Source organism: Mytilus californianus, unplaced genomic scaffold (assembly GCF_021869535.1).
Source record: "Mytilus californianus isolate M0D057914Y unplaced genomic scaffold, xbMytCali1.0.p SCAF_7, whole genome shotgun sequence".
Classification (NCBI taxonomy): domain Eukaryota; kingdom Metazoa; phylum Mollusca; class Bivalvia; order Mytilida; family Mytilidae; genus Mytilus; species Mytilus californianus.
The window spans coordinates 3,688,226-3,709,974 of NW_026262723.1; the positions used below are offsets into that span (position 1 = coordinate 3,688,226).

At 36.2% G+C, this 21,749-nt stretch overlaps 1 protein-coding gene across 1 annotated transcript; it reads left to right on the top strand.

Moving 5' to 3' along the window:
- The first annotated feature begins 321 nt into the window (after nucleotides 1-321).
- Nucleotides 322-20,772, top strand: LOC127708154 (perlucin-like protein). Its single transcript, XM_052212996.1, has 4 exons — nucleotides 322-528; nucleotides 18,549-18,654; nucleotides 19,466-19,694; nucleotides 20,717-20,772. Exons 1-4 carry the CDS (start codon nucleotides 322-324, stop codon nucleotides 20,745-20,747), a joined length of 573 nt encoding a protein of 190 aa, XP_052068956.1. The 3' UTR covers nucleotides 20,748-20,772.
- The last annotated feature ends 977 nt before the right edge of the window (nucleotides 20,773-21,749 follow it).

Sequence of the window (21,749 nt, forward strand, 5' to 3'; positions counted from 1 at the left end):
AGGGAAGTTAACACCCCAGCCGAATTAATGTTTAGACCCCCCAAGGATGTGAGCCCGCCAGACTTGGATGGGTATGTGGCAGAATTAGTCGAGGCTATGCAGGCAGCTCATGAGGTTGCCAGACAAAACATAAAGACTAGCCAACTTAGGAGTAAGAGGGATTATGACTTGCGGGTAAATCTACGCCAGTACAACGTGGGGGATCTGGTGTACCAATTAGATACCGCCACAACCCCAGGGAAATGCAAGAAACTCTGTCCTGTATGGAAGGGCCCCGGGATTGTGTTGCAGAAGGTTTCCGCCTACTTGTACAAGGTGAAAATGAAAAAATTGTTGGTAACAGCCAATCACGATAGGTTAAAGATCTGTAAAGATCGGGTACTCCCTCCTTGGTTGGTTAAGGAAAAGAAGAGACTGGAACAGGGGAACGAATGGGTAGAAAAGGATACCTTAGATAACCCAGAACAAACTCCTAAACAGACCCGGGATGACAATCCACCCACACCAGATATTTTACAAGATTCAGGCGTAGGGAAGGGTGAGGAGGGCTCTGAAATAAGTAGACTCACTCACAAAATAGAGGGAACACAGTCAGGGGTAGAAGATTTTAAACCCGGCCTTGCAAGCTCTCAGGAAGAATTGTACTGCATCTGCAAGGGTCCAGATATAGGGGATTTTATGGTTGGGTGCGATGGATGCACAGAATGGTTCCATGGGAGGTGTGTGGGTATTTCACCGCAAGAGGCTGAAGAACTAGGGGAATACCTATGCCAAACTTGCAAAGAGGCCAAGGAAACAAAGGGTGCGACCTCAACTCCCATTAAACTCCGTAGCAGCGTACGTTACCGGCGTCCTACAAAAGAGTTGAGGGGTTAGTTGATGAGAAAAAAGGGGGAGGGGAGGTTGGGTAAGGGAAATTGCTCACTCATTTGAAGTGATGAGTAAGGTTGGATACACCTGTATTTTTCAGAACTTCAAGCAAGATGAGCAGTGCAAGCGACGAAGGGAGTTCTAAAAGAAACAATGATTTGAAGTTTGGGAGGGAGCAGGCTGAGAAGAAGAAAGACAAAGATGCAGGGCACAGAGGGGCAGGGTCCAGACGACCAGCCTTAACAAAAAGACTCTCCAGGAGAGACCTTGACCGTTCAGGTAGGAGGGAGAGGACCTTTAGAGAACAGTCCCAAAGCCCCCAAGAGACTAGCCGGGGAAGAAAAAGGGGCAAGGCTCCTGAAAGATGGTCCGAGGCACGTTTGGCCAGGACCTCGCCACGTAGCGAGTGGACAGACACTCAAAGTGATTTGGAGGGAGACAGATCACCCCCAAGAAGGGTCGTGATGAAATCCGTTTGTATCCCCAAGGGTCCAGAGGGAACGGCCAGACAGGCAGAATCAAGGCCCAAGTCCCCTGTCCAGCGTTGGGTAACAGTTGATCATGACCCTACACGGACAGTGGGTGGGACCTGCAGGTGGTACCTCCAAAGCAGGCTCTAACTCCAGCAAGCAAAGGGCCAAGGGTCCAGAGAAAAGGGCAAAAGAGAACTGGAAACGGGCTGAGAGAAGGCGAAGGGCATTTCTTAGAGAAATGCAAGAAAATAGGCTAAGCCAGAAGTCTCAGAAAAACAGAACGGAAACCAGACGGACCCTGGGGCAGTCTTGTGGAAATGGTAGGCCTTCAATTCCACGTCCAGCGCTGTCCCGTACAGACAAACCATCTAGCCCAGTTGCATTCCAGTCTCATAAGGACAAGGAGGATGGGTTTATATTGTGTCCTGTAGATGGTTGTAATGTTAGGGGCATCAATATAGAACCACACATCAGGGGAGAACATCTTGTGGAAATTTTTCAGGAACCGTCGGGAGGGCTCAGATCTAACCTTTTGGTTAAAGCCCGGTTTGAGGCCCTCCAGACCCAGTCAAAAATGATTTTGGGAAGAGTTGACATTTGGGGTTTAGCTGCCTGGGTCAATCGACAGATGAAAAACTGGCCAAGGATTGTTGAGCAAGTGGAGATGGGACCAATGAGGGAAGTATGTGCTGCTGGTGGATGGTCTTTACCATCTCAATTTACTCTGGTCCCCGTTAATTTCCAGGGGTATTAATTCACTGGAGGGTACATATCTTAATTATGTCCTGGATTGGAGAGAGGAGAGGTCAAGAACTTCGTGAGATGTACCCTGTGGACCCTCTCTTGTCACAGTTGAGAATTGGTCCAGTTAAGAGCCACAGGCAAGCTTCTGCTAGCTGGGGAGCTTCCCCAAGGTTGGAAACCGTAGTGTCAAGGCCCAGGCCCATTACTGTTGACGCCCACTTCCACCTGGATAGGGCTTGGGCTAAAACCAATCTTCCGGGTAGGCCAAATCTTAGACAGTACATGGAGATGAGGCTGCCAAGTAGCCAACTATATGACGTTGATGTAAGAGGAGGGGTCATCAATTTCTGCGACCCCTTAACATGGCCATCAGACAAGGAGCTCGAGGTACAAGACCAGAGCTGGGTGGTTGCTATGGGGGTGCACCCGAAGAAGGCACGAGAACTGGATGGTGAGAGAGCCTATAGACTTGAAACCCTACTCAAGGCTGGGAAATTACGGGTCCTTGGAGAGGTTGGTCTAGACTTCTCTATGGGAGCCCCTCGGCCTCAGATCCAAATTAGCACCCTAAGATGGGTCCTAGCAATAGCATCACCGGGAGGAGTTCCTGTGGTACTCCATGTGAGAGGGGGTAAGGATGATGTCCATAGTGCCCAGGCCCACATTCAGTGTATGAGGCAGTGTAGGGCTAGTCTAAAAAGCGGTCACCCTATCCACCTACATTGTTTCGATGGAGGCTGGGAGCAAGCAAAACTATGGTTGGACAATTTCCCAGGGGTTCACTTTGGATTCACAGGATCGGTGAAAGCCTTCAGTGAGGAGCAGAAGTTGGCGGTAGCCAGGATACCCCGGGACCGCCTCCTTCTGGAATCAGATGCTCCTTACTTCAGGCCCGCTTGGGTTCCACAGGCCGGGTATGGTCACCCCAGGTACCTGGCAGAGGTGTCGAAAAGGATAGCTTCTATCAGACAGGGAGCGACGGTGGATGGAGTTCTTCAAGAGGGTGGGATGAATGCCCTTAGGTTTTATGGCCTAAGGGTGTAGAGAGGGAAGGACTATATATATAATAATAGACAGTGTGTACATATTGTAAATACGTTAATTGTTAATACAGACATTTCACAGTATTATTGTTTGATGTGTGCCAGGAAGGCTTGTCATTGTCCTTTTAGTTCAGTGCTGGGTAGTTTTTGAAATAATATGGGATTCAGACTTAATCAGATGGGTGGGGGGTGGTTTTTAATTTTCAAGACAGATGTGAGAGGATGTAAATCCTAGAACTGGCGCCAGCACCGCCCTGAGCATTGAATTTTGTTGGGGCCCAGCCAAACAGGATGGCGATATGTCACCTCTTGATCTTGGTTGGGGCCCTTCAAACAAAACAGGGGGGAGTGTAGTGCTGGTTCCCGGTTTAACCTGGCCCTAATCCGGATGTCCAGAAATACCGGCACATGCGCACTCTCTCAACGTCGACAACCAAAAGAAAGCAGACAGCCTTGTAAGTGCAAATAATAAATCGTTCTATCTAAGAGAATCCTTAGGTCGGAACAGCCATCGTTGATAGCCACACTCGGAAAACAGTTACACATTCTATCAATATCATTTATAATCCGTAAAGACAAATCTAACGAAATTGACGAGATTGTTCATAATTATACAACACCTTATGTGCAATAACACTGTACAATTTTCCTTTGAACATTTTTTGGAAAACAGAATCGTAAATCCAAGGCAAACATAGGTGAATGACGATAAGATATTTATAAAGAGACTGTCAAAAGTGGGGAACGAAGCAACTTTAAAAATGATGTTGATAACCCGTGATATAAAAATACTGTTCCGATGCGTGGATAACCTTTCTATCCGCCTTCTAGTTTAAATAAAATCCTTTCTTTTATGGTAACTGCATGTGATCACAAGTGTGTAATTTTAAAGCCATTATTTAATGTAAATAAGAATATGGAAAAAAAAAGATTTTTTAATATGTGTATATTAAATATATATGACATAGAGTCTAACGAGTAAAGTAATTTGCTTTACTGGGAAAAAAGAACAATAGGATTATTATTATTGTTTATGTTTACAATCCGAAAAATTAAAATAAAATGAACTTCGGTTTCAACCAATGAAATGTCGTACACCATTCATTCACACCATTCCCGATCGCACGTTACACAATCACACCATTCCTCATACACCATAACACCATTCCCCTTACACCATACACCATAGCACCATACACCTTCTACCATTGCACCATATGCCATACACCATTACACCATACACATTATTTTGGGAAGTTTACACCATCCAAGGGCTGTACATGAAGGAGCTGATAAGGTCGACATCAATGCAGAAACAGTTGATGGAAAGGATACTTTCCATTCAATGGCAAGAGCGGTATTCCAGGTATGTGAGGAGATAAATGGTGAAACTGAGCATCTGGAACACCAAAAAGTTGCTCGAGGTCGCATAAAAACCCTGCCAATAGACGAGATAGTAATTTCCCTTACCACATGTGCTCCCTTTACAAAGCCGAAGCAAAGAGCTGAACCTAGCCGCAAGAGTGACGTTTATTCAAAGCTTTATGCGTGTGTACTTCCCTATGCTGAAACATCTGATCTTATTTGGGTGCTTCTTAGAAATTTATCAAGGACTATTGTTGATCTTCGTTTGAAGGACAACAAATTCCATTCTGGACTGGATTCAACAAGCAGATCTCGAATATTAGTTCCACTTATCATGTTGTCAGCTATCCACCAATCATTGACGCAAAACCTTCCGATATGGGCACTGTGTATACAACAATGAAGAGGTGTGCTGATATGTGCCAGAGGGCTGGTCAACCATTTTCTATTCAAACTTTTGATTTACAATTGTACGCAGTGGCACAACAGGTAAAATGGGATAGACCTTCTGAGTTTAAATCACACATTTTACGTCTTGGTGGCTTTCATACCCTATCGTGTTTTATTTCATCAATAGGTAAGATATCGGGAGATGGTGGTCTCCGCGACCTGCTAGTTGATTCCGGTGTGTACGCAGCTGCAACGGTAGACCAAATGCTTTCAGGAAAACAGTTCAACCGTGCAGTTAGAGGACTCACACTCCTTTATGAGACATTGAAGACACTTTGGATCTGTTCGTTCTTTGTTTGGATCAGACAACAAAAGTGTTTAGAAATCCCTGAAAGCATTTTTGCAGGCCTCACAGAGTGTCATGGAAGTTTTACGAGTAATGGCCGTACATTTGACATGCTTCAAAGTCTAGAAAAAGCTCTGAATGACGACCTTGGGTCAAATATGAACGAGTTTGGAGAATGGGGTGGTCATGTTTCTCCTACATTTCGTTATTGGGATATGCTACTACAAGCTTTAGAAATTATGCTGATAAATATCCGAGCTGAAAGAAATGGCCTTTGGTCTCTTCATTTGCATTCTATTTTCTCAATGCTTCCTTACTTCTTTGTAGCCAACAAAAACAATTATTCCAGATGGACTCCTGTCTACCTTTTAGATATGCTAAACTTGCCTACTGAGGCAGAAGGTCTTTTTTCGATGGGTTTCTTCTCTGTTCGTCAAAAAGTTGGATCGTTCAATGGCGTTTGGAGCGACATGGCGACAGAAAAAACAGTGATAAAAGATTCAAAAGGAGACGGTGGCATTGTTGGTTTAACAAGGAAGAAGGCTTCATTGATAAGATGGAATCTCACAAGGCATGTGCTTAGTCAGATAACATGGGCAATGAGAGCACGTGCGTGTCTTGTCCAGGTTGATGACCAATGTCACGATGAAGCAAAACCAGCTGCAATGAAAAGGGATGAAAAACAAGATCTAATTGTTTATATAACAGAAAATATGACAAATCCATTTGACGTTGATAATCACCCCCGTCAGCTTATTAACATTTCAACTGGTCTCCATGCAAGTCACGACATTGAAGATTCACTGTTAAAATCAGTTGAAACTGGAAGAACTAAAATGAAGATATTTGTTGAGTCATCTCTATCAACAGACAAGGCAGGTAGCTTTTACCATCCCATCCAAAGATCAGGACTGAAGACCTTTGAAGATATGAACCCCAAAGTACAACTAAAATGCAAATCAGGGCAAGTTGTAAAAAATCCCGAGCTTGTGTTTAGACGTGCACTATCTCTAACTAAATGTAGAGATAACGTATCCGTGGAAACTGTTTTGTCCTATCCAATTTGTCCCATTCCCACTGCATTATTTTATGACGATGGAACTATGAGGAAGACAAAAAAGTCTGATCTTGCCCATGAATTGGAAAATTTAGTAGGATCAGTCCCTAACATTCCTCCATTCGACCACAGTGCTACCGTACTAATAAGAGATGGCATGAGCTTAGTTCAGTCATTTGATGTTAAAAGGATGTCCACATTTGGAGACTTGGCCAAATCTTACATTATGCAGGTACAATCATGCTTCCAATTCACAGACAAGGTTGTTGATGTCTTCGATCGCTATGACACTGAACATTCCATAAAATCAGCAGAGCGTCATAGACGATCGGCAACAACAACTACGCAAAAAATTTATCATATCGCTGAAGGCCGAACTGTTCCAGACTGGAAAAAATTTCTATCAAGCAACAAAAACAAGCAAGCTCTGATTACTTTCCTTGGTGATTATCTGAGCAGCAATTTGTCTGATATGTTGCAGGAGGAAAATAAATGTTTAGTTCTTGCCGGTGCATTTTCCAATCCAGAAATATTGCGACAACTCTCTAATGAGCATGTAATCGATCTCCCAGACCTTTTCTGTTCGCACGAAGAAGCAGACACAAGAATCTTGCTTCATGTTATAAAATCTGATAAAATCTTTAAGCAGTTGAATATAAGGGGAAGAATCATAGTCAAGTGTTCCGATACAGATGTTCTTGTGCTCTGTGTTCATTATTTCAAGGTTCTTGTGTCGACTGAACAAATGTGGTTTTTGACGGGGTCAACTAATTCTCTTAGGGACTGTAGAAGATACATACCAATCCATGAGTTAAGTAAATCTCTTTCACCTTTACTAGCTAACACTCTCCCTGCAGTTCATGCTTTAACTGGTTGTGATAACACTTCCGCTATATTTGGGTTTGGCAAAAAGACTGTATTCAAGTTGATAAGAAAATCTCCGAGTAAGTTTACAAATCTCCAAACTTTGACAAAATTGATTTTTCCACATCGTTGTCAGCAGCCAGAGAGCTTATTTCAAGCTTGTATGACCCAAAAGACAAATTCGCTTCATCACATGTTGACTTAAACAAGTTACGTGTTAAACTTGCAACATGCAAAGACACAAGTTTGTTGCGATTGCCACCAAGCGAACCTACATTCAAAGAACATGTTTTGCGGTCAAGTCTTCAAACGAAAATTTGGATGTCCTCACATCTCGATCACCCAAATCCTTTGTCTCCTTATGAATACGGATGGAAAAAGAGTTCACATGGCCCGGATCCAGTCTACTTTTTAGGCATGATGACGTCCGATTTCCTGCAAGATTTAATATGTTCTTGCAAGGGGAAATATATATGTAGCAAGTCATGTATTTGCCGAGAGCAGCAAATGTCTTGCACTGAGCTTTGTCCATGTCAGGGTAGTGATACCTGTCAAAATATATATTCTAAAGAGGACATCGACCTCGAAGATCAAATGAATGACGATGATGAAGATGAAAACGATACCATTGACTAACGAAAGATCATTTGAGCAAAGGGGCAACATAAATTTTAATGTGCCTCACTGTTATTCAATGTAAATATGTATATTATTATTAATTTTGTGTTTTTGTAATAACTCTACAAGCTGAAATAAATGGTCGTATACTTACGTTCCGTATGCAATGATAGTCGTAGTTAAAAAAAAAAAAAAAAAAAAAAAAAAAAAAACTTGCTAGTGATCTTCGACCTTGACGTGGTTGGCAAGCTTAAGACACTTAAATCATAATGTATTTATAACTGTCGAACTAACAGAAGACCAAAATAACCATATATTTTTAACTGTGCTGTAAACATGGTAAATATGCGCTTTAAAGCAGTTTTACGATATGTTTTAATATAGTTTTATCAATATTTTGTCGGTATAAAAACATACTAGGCGAGACATTAGATTTGATTTGATTTTTTTGTGTTTTAACGCCACTTTTAAGCACCGCTTTTGGGCTATTTCGTGGCGGCCAGTTTTTATTGGTGGAGGAAGCCGGAGTGCCCGGAGAAAACCACCGACCTTCGATAGGAAAACTGACAATCCTAGTCAATTAAGATTGGATTCGAGTGTGATCGGGGTTCGAACTCACAACCTCAGTGTTGACTGGCTAGTGATTACAGTAGTAACTACTTAGACCACCCGGCCACCGAGGCCCCACGAGACATTAGAACTTAGAAAACTAGTTATATATGTTATTAATATAAAACCAATAGAATTTGTGTGTTTTCGATGCAAAATTAAATATTACCGAGCGTTTTGCGTCAATACCCGTAAAAATTATGATTTTCACAAAAATACGAGATTTTTTTCATTTTAAACACTTTGTTTTTAAATTTTATTTCAGAAACAAAAATTAGATAGGCTATAGTTTATCAAATGATATATTTCATATTATATTGCAGAAGAATTTGTTTTTAAACTGCATTTTTCGAACAATATCGTCAAATTATGACTTGTATTTGTTTTCCCTTTTTTGCCGTTTTTAGAAAAATGTGACCATTTTCCAATTTGACGACCAGGCAATTCTGAATGTACGATAAAAGACCTTTCAAATGATATATCATATAGCCGTGTGTTAGGTAGGTGCATTAAAAACCTCCGAATCCTTGTTTTGGCGCTCGCCTACTATATAACATAGACGTTACAAGTAGTTTTAAAAAAAAGATGTAGGGAGAGTATCAAGAAGACAACTCTTACCTGGGACAAAATGGCGTTAAATAAAACAACGTACACAGGTAAATTTAAATATAATACTTTTGTTGTTAGGAGTACGAGTACAGAATTAAAAATGTATCGTCATACTAAATACTTATCAAAGGTGGTAAAAATAGTGAGACGAGATATAACACAAAATAGTAAACATTGAATTACAGAAATTCATTACAAATTTTGTCAACAGGTCAAATTAACACAAAAGTACGATTTCAGAGTACTCGCAGTTACTGAAAGCTAGTTAAAAGCCAAAAACAATTAACTATTAAAAATCATGCATCAGAGACTGAAATCAATTAAAACACATCCCAGGGATTTAGTGTTTTAATGCCATGGGCATTGAAAGAAGACATGACTCGTGCAATGCCAAAAAAAAAGAGTATCGACAGGCAGTAGGATCGTTATGATTTAGCCTTATAATAAATATATATCATGTTATATATAGATACAGAAATCTCTAAATAGAAAATTAACGTGAATTTGTATTTATACATCCCAAAAACCATTCGTAAAGAATACAAATTTAGTTAGGTTTTAATTTGTTGATGAAAAAATCGATGTTAGTGCCAATGAAAACAATTTTCAAAGATCTTATTACAACATTAATAAGATAACCTTTACTAATAAGTTAACTCAGAAAATTAGAATTTAAAGGCCAACTGATTTTTTTAAAATTATTTATTATAAGCTATTATCGTTTATCTATTAACTTAGCAGTCTAATATTTCATAGCTGTAGCCGACTAACGTGCAATGTGCAGATCCAGAAAATACTGTAACGCTTACTTCCGTTTTTATTTAAAGTAGAAAAATGAATATAATTTTACAGATCATGCAACAATAAACTTCTATAATTTCTGTTAAATCCTTCTGTAGATATCAATGATTTCCAACAAAATGTACTACTGAAAGGGATTGATACTAATAATGACACAGAATATTAAAATGGTCTTCCAATAAACATTGCAATCAATTTTGATTCCAATATATTGTTTGATAGAATAGATATAGTTAACAGGACACGCAGTTTACACCAAAACACAATACATAACGTCTAGTTCTAACCCTAACTCTTACCCATACCCAAACACTATCTAGTTTCTGATATGAAAAGCATATTTACTATGTATGCTTGAATTCGTGTTCAAGTGAACAGAGGGGAAATGAAATACAATTGTACTTTCGTAATTTTTAAACATTAGAATAATCAATAGGTTTGATATAAATTAGTAAGTAATGGTACACATAAGTTTTGTTTAAAATATTTCGCAAAATGAGCATTATTATGTTACATCATGAACATTGGCACTGACTTTTTTAAGACGCGCGTTTCGTTCACAAAAGACCCATCCCTGACGATCGAATCCAAAAAATTAAAAAGGACAAATATTGTATGCAGATGAAGAGCATTAACTTTCAAAGAATTAAAAAATACGTAGCTTTTATCCTCCCTTATTGAATTAAGATAGAGAATAAGCGACGTCTGGTTTTCTCAAAACAATTTCCGGTGTCAATTGATAGCAAAATGTACACTGACTCCTTAAAGATGTGATTTTTTTATTTTGGCTTAAAATGAAGGAGTTGATTTGCAATTTCCTTTTGGAAGTTACACTGTCCAGTTTGAGATAATAGGTTACTTCAGTTTGATTCCAAAAATATATGGTTGCATTTTTTTGGGTTGTTTTTTAATGCCCAAAAATAGCAGAGTTACATCTATACCGATTCCGAAAACCTAAGAAATTCAAAAGTATTATTTACCAACATTTAGGAAAACACAATCACAATATTAAATTTATCGGATTCCAACTACTCGAATCGATCAATAAACAACAAGGGTAATCGCATAAACAATTTGAAGATTATCGTAAAATTATCGAACTGTCTTTGATTAAACGACTGCAGACAGCATATCCCCTGAGTCTAAATGACAATATAATGGGACAAGGGAACATATCTTAAACTTTTTCTATTGATATCATGAATATTGTTGATAACATACAACGTAATGATAGGTCTCAATCGAAATCAACGAATTAAGCATCGCATGAATTATACACTTGATGATCTCCTATCTATATTTAAAAACAAAGGTAGGCATCAATTATTATGTACACTGGGTCAAATGCCAATTAGTAAATTACATGATATTTTCAAAGTGCGACACAATCTCGTAATACAGCCTATTTTCTTTTAATATTCGCGTATAATTACAGCCTTTTGCCACCATAGGCTGTTCCCGTGTATCGATAATCCTGAAGGTCATAAACGGAATTTTCTTACAATTAAATATATTAACAGAGGTACTGATTTCATCGAGTATATTTAATGACTCTACCATTGAAAACTCTATACATCCCAATTTTGATAACACAGAACAACCTATTATTTTGGTATACACACAATAAAGCCAGCAGAAGTTTACCTTTTAATTATACCCCAGTAACATTAGACGTCAGTGAATTTGCAAATTTTAAATATGATCCCTATGGCTATGTTATTACGGTGGACCTCAATATCGTTCAAGACCGAGAGGTTAAACACTTTTTGAAAAAAAGAACCAAAATATCGTCCTCTATCTGAAATAGATTAGAAACAGTGTCGTCAGGTCATAAAAGACGCTCTTTCGTCGTATTGAAGAAATTGTTGTAAACGGGAAAGATCTAGTAAAAAAATCTTGATTCTCATTTAAATAAATGTATGAATGTTGTGGATATTCGAATATCACATTTTGAAAATGATTTAGGAATGAATTAAAGAGTACATAATACACCTTTATTCTAGAACAAGAAACTAAGTTCAAGTACTCGCAAAATGGTTTGTGTCTGTACCGGCCGACAAAGCAGCCAACAATGTGGTGGTGGTATGCCGTAATTAATACTCGGAATTTCTTCAGAATGAAATTTTGAATTCTTCTACATTCAAATCCGTGCGCTCCACAGAGAGTCATATAGTAAACAATCATATCATATCAAAATTACATCACAACTGACGGCCTCTTCTGAACATTTGAAGGTCCCTACTATGTATTGGTTGCCTAAAATACACAAAAAACCCAGTAAAATAGCGTTTATCTCGGCCTCTAGTACGTGTTCTAAAACTAATCTTCCAGTGCTTTTAACAAGTTCCTTAACTTCTACCAAAGAACTTATCATTTACATTTGTAATAAAACATATGAAAATAGTGGAATTAACTATTTTTGGAGTGTAAAAAACTTCTTTGGATGTTTTAGATAAATTACGTACTTTCGATGGTTCTTTTGATTTTGTTGACAGTTTTGACTTTTCATCTCTTTACACTACACTTCCACACAATCTTATCACACAAACGTTTTCCAATTTAATTAAATGGTCGTTTGGTAAATCTCATTGCAAATATATTTGAAACTCAGTTAAAGACTTTTCCTCTAATGAGAAAGGTAAATATGCCAGATATTCTTATTGGAGGTGTGATGAGATGATTGAAGCTTTTCATTTTCTCCTAGATAATATTTATGTACGTTTCGGCAATTAACTTTATCGACAAGTTGTAGGTATTCCTATGGGCACCAATTGCGTCCCTTTAATAGCAGACGTGTTGGCATGATACGGATTATGTTCTTTTCGTATATTTTATGATGGTATGATACTTAACGCCTAACTGGAGGGATTGTGCTTGATTTTCATATGATGAAGACATACATTCTCAATCAGTTTAATTGATGTCTGGAGCTGGCATGTCAGTAACTGCTAGTAGTCCTTTTTTAATTTATGTTATCATTGTCATTTTGCTTCTTCTATTACCTATTCTAACATCGGACTCGGACTTCTTTTAAACTGTGCATATTACTGTATGTTTGTTTATGCTACATTGGATAGAGGTATAGGGGGAGGGTTGAGATCGCACAAAACATGTTTAACCCCGCCGCATTTTTGGGCCTGTCACAAGTCAGGAACCTCTAGCCATTGTAAGTCTTGTATATTTGTTTTAACTTCGGTTTATTTATATGTGTGACGTCCATTATCTCTGAACCGGTACACATTACTGTTTAGGGGCAAACTGAAGCCCGCCTCCGGGTCCAGGATTTTTTCGCTGTGTTGAAGACCCATTGGTGGCCTTGGGCTGTTTTCTGCTCATTGTTCGGGTTGTTGTCTCTTAGGCAAATTCCCCGTTTCGTTTCTCAATTTATTGTTCTTGTACTGTTATGAATCACAGTTTATCACCAAACTCAGTAAAGACCCGTCTAAATAGCATTTAAATGATTAAATCAAACAACACTTATCATTATCTTGATGATATTTTTCGTTAAATAATCAAGAATTTTCTAAATATACTGCCGAAATTTTACCCAAAGGAACTTACTATAAATACATCAAATACAAACGGAAATAACTGTCCTTTCCTAGATTTAGATATTTCAGTTTTATACGGGAAACTCTATACACGAATTTACGACAAAAGTGACTTTTTTTTGTTCCCTATTGTTAATTTTCCTTTTTATGACGACGATGTTCCTTTGGCACAATCTTATGGTGTTTATATATCACAACTTGTTCCCTATGCCGTGTCTGTTGTGACGTTTTAAATTTCAATGAACATAATCTATGTATTACTGGTAAATTATTAAGTCAGGGATTTCCTTACCACAAATTACTGAAAACCTTTACTTAATTCTTCCATAGATACAAAGATTTGGTTTGGAAGTTTGGTTGTACCTGTAGAAAACTTATTTCAAACGGGATTGCACATCCTAATTTTTACTGAAATGTTGTGTTCCGGGCCCGGAAATTTATATACGATCTGGGTAAACTTATCGATTCTTTAAATAAACTTATTCTGAAAGGTCACCAATTCAATAATATACTTAGATCTTTGAAATTTTTGTTATTGGTATTAATATTGATTTTGTTATCAGTAAATCAAAATCAATCTTAATATTATTTTTATATACATATACACATTCATGGCTCTACAATCTGTCAGTACCTGTATCTTGGCATTGCACAATGTCATGTTTTTCTCTGACTATTTAATTTATGACATCTTTACACTAAATTCACTGGATGTTGGATGTGTACTGATTGATATTTCAGTCTTAGATGCATGCATTTTTTATAAGTTGTTATTGGCTTTGAACAAGCTGTCAGTAACTGTGAGTACTCTCAGATCTATACTTTGTTGTTAGGGATAAATAAATAACCTGCTACGTCCGGTCTGTGCTTTTGTTACATGTGTTTCTACTTTTTATCGATCTGATGAGTTATGATTTTTATAGTTTGTTCTTCAGTTGTACTGTTACACCACTGTTCTAGGTTAGGGGTAAGGTTGACGCCTTCAAACAAGTTTAACCCCGACACATTCTGTATGTGCCCGTACGAATTAAGTAAAATATTAATACAAGTGTATACAAAATTAAAACAACACTGTAGAAGCCCCATGGGTGCGAATCGCACCTCAGGACACACCTGCACCGGGAATGTCAAAAGCTAAAAACCCGATAGCTCGACGGTCAAAAAAGGACCAAAAGGAACATAATAGCACAAAAATGAAAATAAAGGGAAAATGTAAAGTACATAAAAAGATGCACATTTTCAACACCTACAATCCAAAGACCATCTTATTTTATTTTGTGAAGGAGACAATGAATATCTATCTATAAGGTCTTGATACTTTCCGATAAACTGTTCGAGAAAATTATGAAACGAACAGTTTTGTCAACAGAAAGCACTGACAAGGATTGATCAAAACAACACAGACGCTCTGAAACAAAATATAGCAACAAGTTATATACATGTATAAAACAAAAGGAACAACAATCACCACTTAACCTAACACAACACTTAGGGTAAACACAGGTTCCTCGGAAGGTAAACAGTGTTTGAATCAGCTTCATGTTACTCATGGAAAGTACAAAGACATTGCTAAGTTTATTTGTGATGCCATTGGCATCACCGGTGAAAAATAAACAAAACCCTGGAATGTCGTATCAGCTGTATAACTCATATTTAAATTCCGCTGAAATGTAATTTTGATTTGATTAAAGGTCAAAGTTCACAATGGGAAAATCGAAATCAATAAATATGAAAAAACGTTAACAAATTTAGTTGTTGAATTTGTTTTTGAACCACAATTGTTTTTTCTAACGCAATGAAAAAAAGGTTCAAGGAGCCTGAAAAATCAAGTGCTATTAAGATACAAATACACAAAATTTTCTGTATATAAGTAGTTAAATACAGAATGGAAGTCAGCAAATGGCGCCATCCTAATTAACGTAATTTGTCAATCCTAAGGTCATCGTTGTAAACCTTGCAGCAACTGATATTATTGATAACAGCAATAATGACGCTGAATACAAGTATTCAACAGGATTTCATGCACATTCATCCTGTTGTAGTTCTTTCTAAATGTCATACATATTAAATAATCGTGAACGGTATGTGTAAGAGACCAAGGAAGGCTAACTCAACAAAACAAATAGGATTTCAAAACAAAAAGGAAAAACGACGAGAAGATAAGCAACAGCCTACAAAACACTACAAAGATAACTGAAGATAAAGCAATACATGTAAGAACCCTACAAAAAACCGGAGTTACACATATGTGTTCTGGAAGGATAAGCATTTACTACCGTCCTACGTTGTGAAAGTAAGATATTAGGTTGATTCACTAAATATTGGAATCTTTAATTGAAAAATAGCAGTACAAAATTGGCTAGTTCTTTGCTTCAATCTGCCAATTGTTTTAGACAGAATGCATATTTATGTGTAAGACTGTTTTTTTTAGGAAAGATAAGTGATTTATTGTATTATTTAGACTGTTTGTACAAATACTAATTGTTTTGATCGATTCAATTTTCTACCTAGCCATATAAGTTAAGATAACTCTTACAGGAAAATTTTTATAAAGAAATGTTAATGAAATTTTTCTTTTATACTTGCAGCAGGAAAACAAGTTCGGTGACACCATTTTTTCTTTTTAGTTTTTAAAAACATATTATAAAACCTATCTTCATATGGTATGTTAAAGTTTTATCGGATAGATTTCTAGTATGAGAGGCAAATCCCACTGACACAAGTTATCTTACCAAATATCATATTGAACCCCGTGTTCAACTCCGAAACGATCAACATATTTTCCTTTTAAAGCTTTGCCTTCATTGCGCACCTGTTAATGATTATTCTGGAAATGTGTATCGTGCGCACATACATAGGTGTCAAATAATATCAGGCTTATAAATTTGTACGCAAGACGCGCGTTTCGTCTACAGAAGATTCATTAGAAGTGCTCAAAATAGATGTTCCGATTTACATTCTAATATTTCTCCTCACATGCCTCGTGTACGGATAAATATTCTTATTTATATTCCAAATATTCACATATGAATTCTCGAACTTTGGCTTGTATCCTTATCCTGATAAATGTTCCAAATTATATTCCAAATAATCTTGTCCTAAAATTTGAACTTTTTATTAAAATGGTCTTTATAGATACCAGTCTTACAACAGTTCTACATTAATCAATATTTAAGAAGACCTTGAGTTTGTTTCTGGTCCGAATTTTACACCTACATTCCAATCTGTCTGCAGTTTCTTTGACATCACGAACTTATCGAAATAGAGATAATTTACGAATATAAATATCGCCTTCAGAAATGCAACATGCTATCTTAAAACTGCTGCTTCATATATCAAAATGTCTTCTGTTTGGATGAAACTTTGTGTTCTGGCATTTGTGGCCACGGTTGGTAAGTCACTTTTTAATTATCATTAATGTACTGATTCTTCAAGATTAAATCTGTAATTCATAATTAAATGCTTATTTATGTAATTTCACTGAAGGGGCATTAGGGTTAGGGTAAGGTTTAAGGTTAGATTTATGGTAGCTGTCAAATTCATGCACACCAATTTTACCCAATTACAAATTATTATATTTGATTTAGATCATAGTAAAACCTGTCTCCAAATTACAGAAAGTGCAAAAGAAATATTTAACAATGCATACACTCGTTAATGTATAGCAGCATTTCGAGCGTAGAGACCAGATGTCATCAAATTATCCATTGAGATGACCCCCAAAGACTGTCGACAGTCATATAACCTGATACAAACGAAATGGTTTTTAGCTTATTTTGACAAAATTGAACCAAACCGACTTCTTATAGCGAAATATAATTCATACAACTTTTCCCATATTGTACGTGCATCTGGCGTACACCGTTATAAGCCTCGTATCTTTGATGAGTTTATTTTTTATAAATATTTGAAACAAAATCTATCATATATCAATTTTTGTCTAATGTGTAAAAGCATTGACCGAAGCAGATTTGTAATTAAACGCTTCATATGTAAGTGCACACGGTCGACGTTATTACAAAGTAAAAGTCAACACATGAGATTACGAGTGAAATCAAGATTTTCCTATTTTTTTTTTTAAATATTCATATTATTGTTATTAAGTAACTTTGTCATAGAAAGCACGTGCAGTTATGGATGTGACGGTTTATTGAGACAAAGAACCCCATTACTCTGATTATCAAATAATGGAATCTCTATGAAACGGTGTTTCTTCGTGATGCAAATAAACCGAGTGTCGAAATAAATTGTATCATTAAAAATGTAATTTATATTATTCTTCTTTGACATTTGATTTTGATTGACTTCCTTGATTGTGATATCTCTTTTTATATCATTTGTTTATATAAAATAAGACACTTTTCAACATTCATATTTTGTATGAAAGGATACTTGCAAATGCAAAATTATTTTTGTTTCAGTATTTTGCGCATGTCCAAATAATTGGAGTCATTATGAAGACAAATGTTTCTTTCTAAGCCGTGACAACGAGACATTTGCCGATTCACTGGTGAGTTGAAATGAAAAAAGAAGAGTGAAGGTTCCGAAAATATTTCTTTATAAATTTGTCTTCAAATTATGATTTCGATTGTTTGATTTTGATATAGAATAACTCTTTTTGTATTGCACTCTGTATTGAGTGTGTCCTATTCTCGATTTTGAAAGAGTGTGGGTTCCAATGACGGATGATGTATGCATAGCAGTAGTCGCTAACCCTTTAAACACATCCAGTCTCGCTTCTGTTCATGTGGATCCCTCAGGTTTTGTTTTGTTTTTTTGTTTTTTTTTTAACCTTGATTTTCATTTTCTTAATAGATTATGAGATTTGAAAATCGGCAAACTTCTGCTAACTCACATTAGACATCACATGAACTTGTATATGAAATTAATAATTTTGAATTCATAAATAATAAGCTTAATGGATTGCAACCTTAGAATAACACAATTACATAACATAAGAAGCGGGAAATACATCTTAACAATTTAACATGTTTTATCATGGTTATACCAAAGCACTTGGTAATGTAGGAATTGCCGTTTATTTCAAACGTGTAAGCATGGTTAAACGTATATGCGGTTTTTCGAGGGAGGGATATAACAGAAAATATTATGTTCATTTGTGTCATTCAAATTAATCGTATAATATCAACATGATCAATAAATATTTGTTTTGTAATTTTAGAGTTATATTTTTATATCTTTTCTCAGAAACTATGTGAAGTGATTGGACGTCAATATGGAAGATCGGCATCATTAGCTACCGTTGATGATGCGAAAACACAACAGTTTCTTACAGATTTAATGATCAAAATAAGTAAGAATGAGTAGACTTTAGATTATACATAAATGTGAAGCACAACTTTTCTCCTCTATCTACCTTAACCTGAAAACAAATATTTTTGTTTAAGGTACTAAAAAGGTTGGCTGTCATAATGACTATAGTTTTGTTTGGTTATGGTTTTTATGCTTGTACAGTATTTGAATATTTAATCTTCGTATACATAGGAGTTTTTCTGCATTTTGTAGGATTAAGAACATGGTTTTTGCTTACTCCCTTATCATTGAGGATCCTGGTCATACTTAGGAATTATTGACTGAGTCTTTGTTTTAAACATTTAAGCATTTACTTTTGCAAAGGTTTAAATTTGTTGACAACTTCATTGTTTGCATTTGTTTGTTAGATTAAGCCCAATTTTATAACCTAGATGTAATGAAGTTGTTCTATGAATCACCGTACAAGACAATAAGTCAACTGCGATTTTCAAACTGCAGTGAAGCCATTAAAAATGGGTGTTATACGTGTTTTTTGATAAAATCGTTTTCTCTACATCTCATATTTTATTCAAAACAGAAATTATTAAGTCAAACTGAAGACAAATTACGAATGAGAAATATTAAAACGCTCATACAAAAACAATGACTTACAAAACAGACAAGGACATCATGAGGTAAATTCTTTCACGCTCACTTATTCAAATAGTAGGAAGTCATAGAAAAATACAAAAAATTACTTAACAATACAATTTTGAAAAGGAGTATTTGATGAATAGAATTTGCAAGTTTTTTATTTGAGCAGCAATATGAGGTTGGTTAGTGATTCAAAACCATTTTGTTTATTTTATCAGATTCCATTGGAATGTACATAGGATTAAATGACCTTGTAACTGAAGGGACATTTCACTGGGTAGCCAACGGCAAGCAGGCAACATACTTTAACTGGGGACCTACCCAACCAAACAACAGAGGGGGAAACGAAAATTGTGTAGCTATGCGAGTTGATCCAGTTATAGGCTTCAATTATTCTTGGACAGATGGTCCTTGCACAGTTCCAACCACCTACATTTGTGAAATGGTGTAAGTACTATTGCAGAGGAAGAGATTTAAAGACAATACACGTTACAATTTGATATGCGACCTGATGCTGCTAATGTCTTGAAATTTTCTTGGACAGATGGTTTTTGAACAGTTCCAACAAAATAAATCTGTGAAATGGTGTAAGAACCATTCCAAAGAAATCGAATAAACTCAACACCTATTATCTGGAATATTTACAACTGCTGAAACATGATAAACTGTTTTTTTTTTTTAATTTTTAATGTTGTTTTCTACCGCGTTATCAGCACCTTGTAGATTTTTAAATTCAAAAATGTGCTCTCTGTCCACAAACTATCGTCATGGAGTGAACAAGTATCCATAATAATAAACTCATCATATATACCAGGATTAACATTTTGAACGCCAGACGCATGTTTCGTCTACAAACGACTCACCAGGGACGCTCGAAAAAATGTTTAAAAAGTTGAAGAGCATTAAACACCCGAAGCTATTGATAATAAGTTCTTTGAAGAATGATTCTTCTTCCTTTACTATGTAAAGTGATTGACACAAAACAAAAACAATATGTACATGATCCCAACCAGGATCGTCCGTCGGATATTTGGAGTATGCTGTTATGACATAACGGTCCATCAAAAAGTGTTTTGCTTCCGTAAACTTTTGAAAAAAGATGACTTCAACCTTACAATTAATATAAAAATAAGCAGAAGTAGTATGATTGACAATGAGACAACTCTCTACAAGAGACGAAATCAATTAGCAACTATTTGTCACTTTAAGGTCGTCAAAAATGCGCAAATCCCATACAGTTTAACAAGGGTATAAAAGCCCCTCAAATGACATATGTAAAACAATTTAAACGGCCTCATAAACGAAAATACATACAATATTTAAACAACGAAAGGCAACCACTGAATTACAAGCCTCCGACTTGGTTCATTTGTCACCTGCAGCTTCTGTCACTAAAATATTCCCCACATTTGAAAGAACATTATTGATATACATTTGATTTTTTCTAAATATTTATTTATCTATTTTAGGGCAGCAGATATTGGAAACCTTCTCGGATAGCCGTAATTGTCAGCAATTGTATTACATTGTACATTTCCGTTCATTTATTTATTTATTATATATCTATACCCAAATTCTTCTGTTGTTTTTATTTTATATATTGTTTTTATCATGAGCTATTATCTTCTATTTATTAGCTTCGCAACCTGTTATTTCAAAGTCATAGCCGACTAACGTGAATTTCTGTAGAAAATGTGACACTGAAAGGGATAGATATTCATAACAACACACAGAAACAGAGAATAATTATGTAGATGGTCTTCCAATAAACCTTACAATCAACTTTGATTCCAATATGTTGTTTGATGGAATGGATAGTGTTAAACAAGATATACAGTATACACTGGAACACAAGACATAACTCATAGTTTTGATCTACCCTGACCCATACCCAAACATTATCTGTTTTCTGATATGAAACACATATGTTTAAATGTATGTACAAGTGAACAGCGGGAAAATGAAAAACAATTGTACTTCTTAAACATAGTTCAAACATCACTTTCTTATATATCAAGCTGACACCTGTCATTTATAACATATAATGTAATCAGAATAATCCATTTCACAAAATGAGTATTATTATGTGACATGGGCACTGACATTTTTTCAGACGCTTGTTTCGTATACACAAGACTCACCAGTGACGTTCGAATCAAAATCGTTAAAAAGTGCAAATAAATTACGACGTTGAAGAGCATTGAGGAGCTTATATTTCACAAAATTCAAAAACACCTAGCTTTTATCCTTCTTTAATGTATTAAGGTAGATAATTAGCGACTTTTAGTTTACTCAAAACAATTCCCGCTGTCAACTGATAGCTAAATTTACAAAATATATGGTTTCTTTATCTTTTGCTTGAAATAAGGAACCAATTTGCTATTTCCGGATGGAATTTACAACGTCCGGTTTGATATAATAAGTTACTTCATACTGATTCCAAAAGTATATGGTTGCTAGATTCTTTTACAAAACTTAAATGACAAAAACGTGATTTTTCCT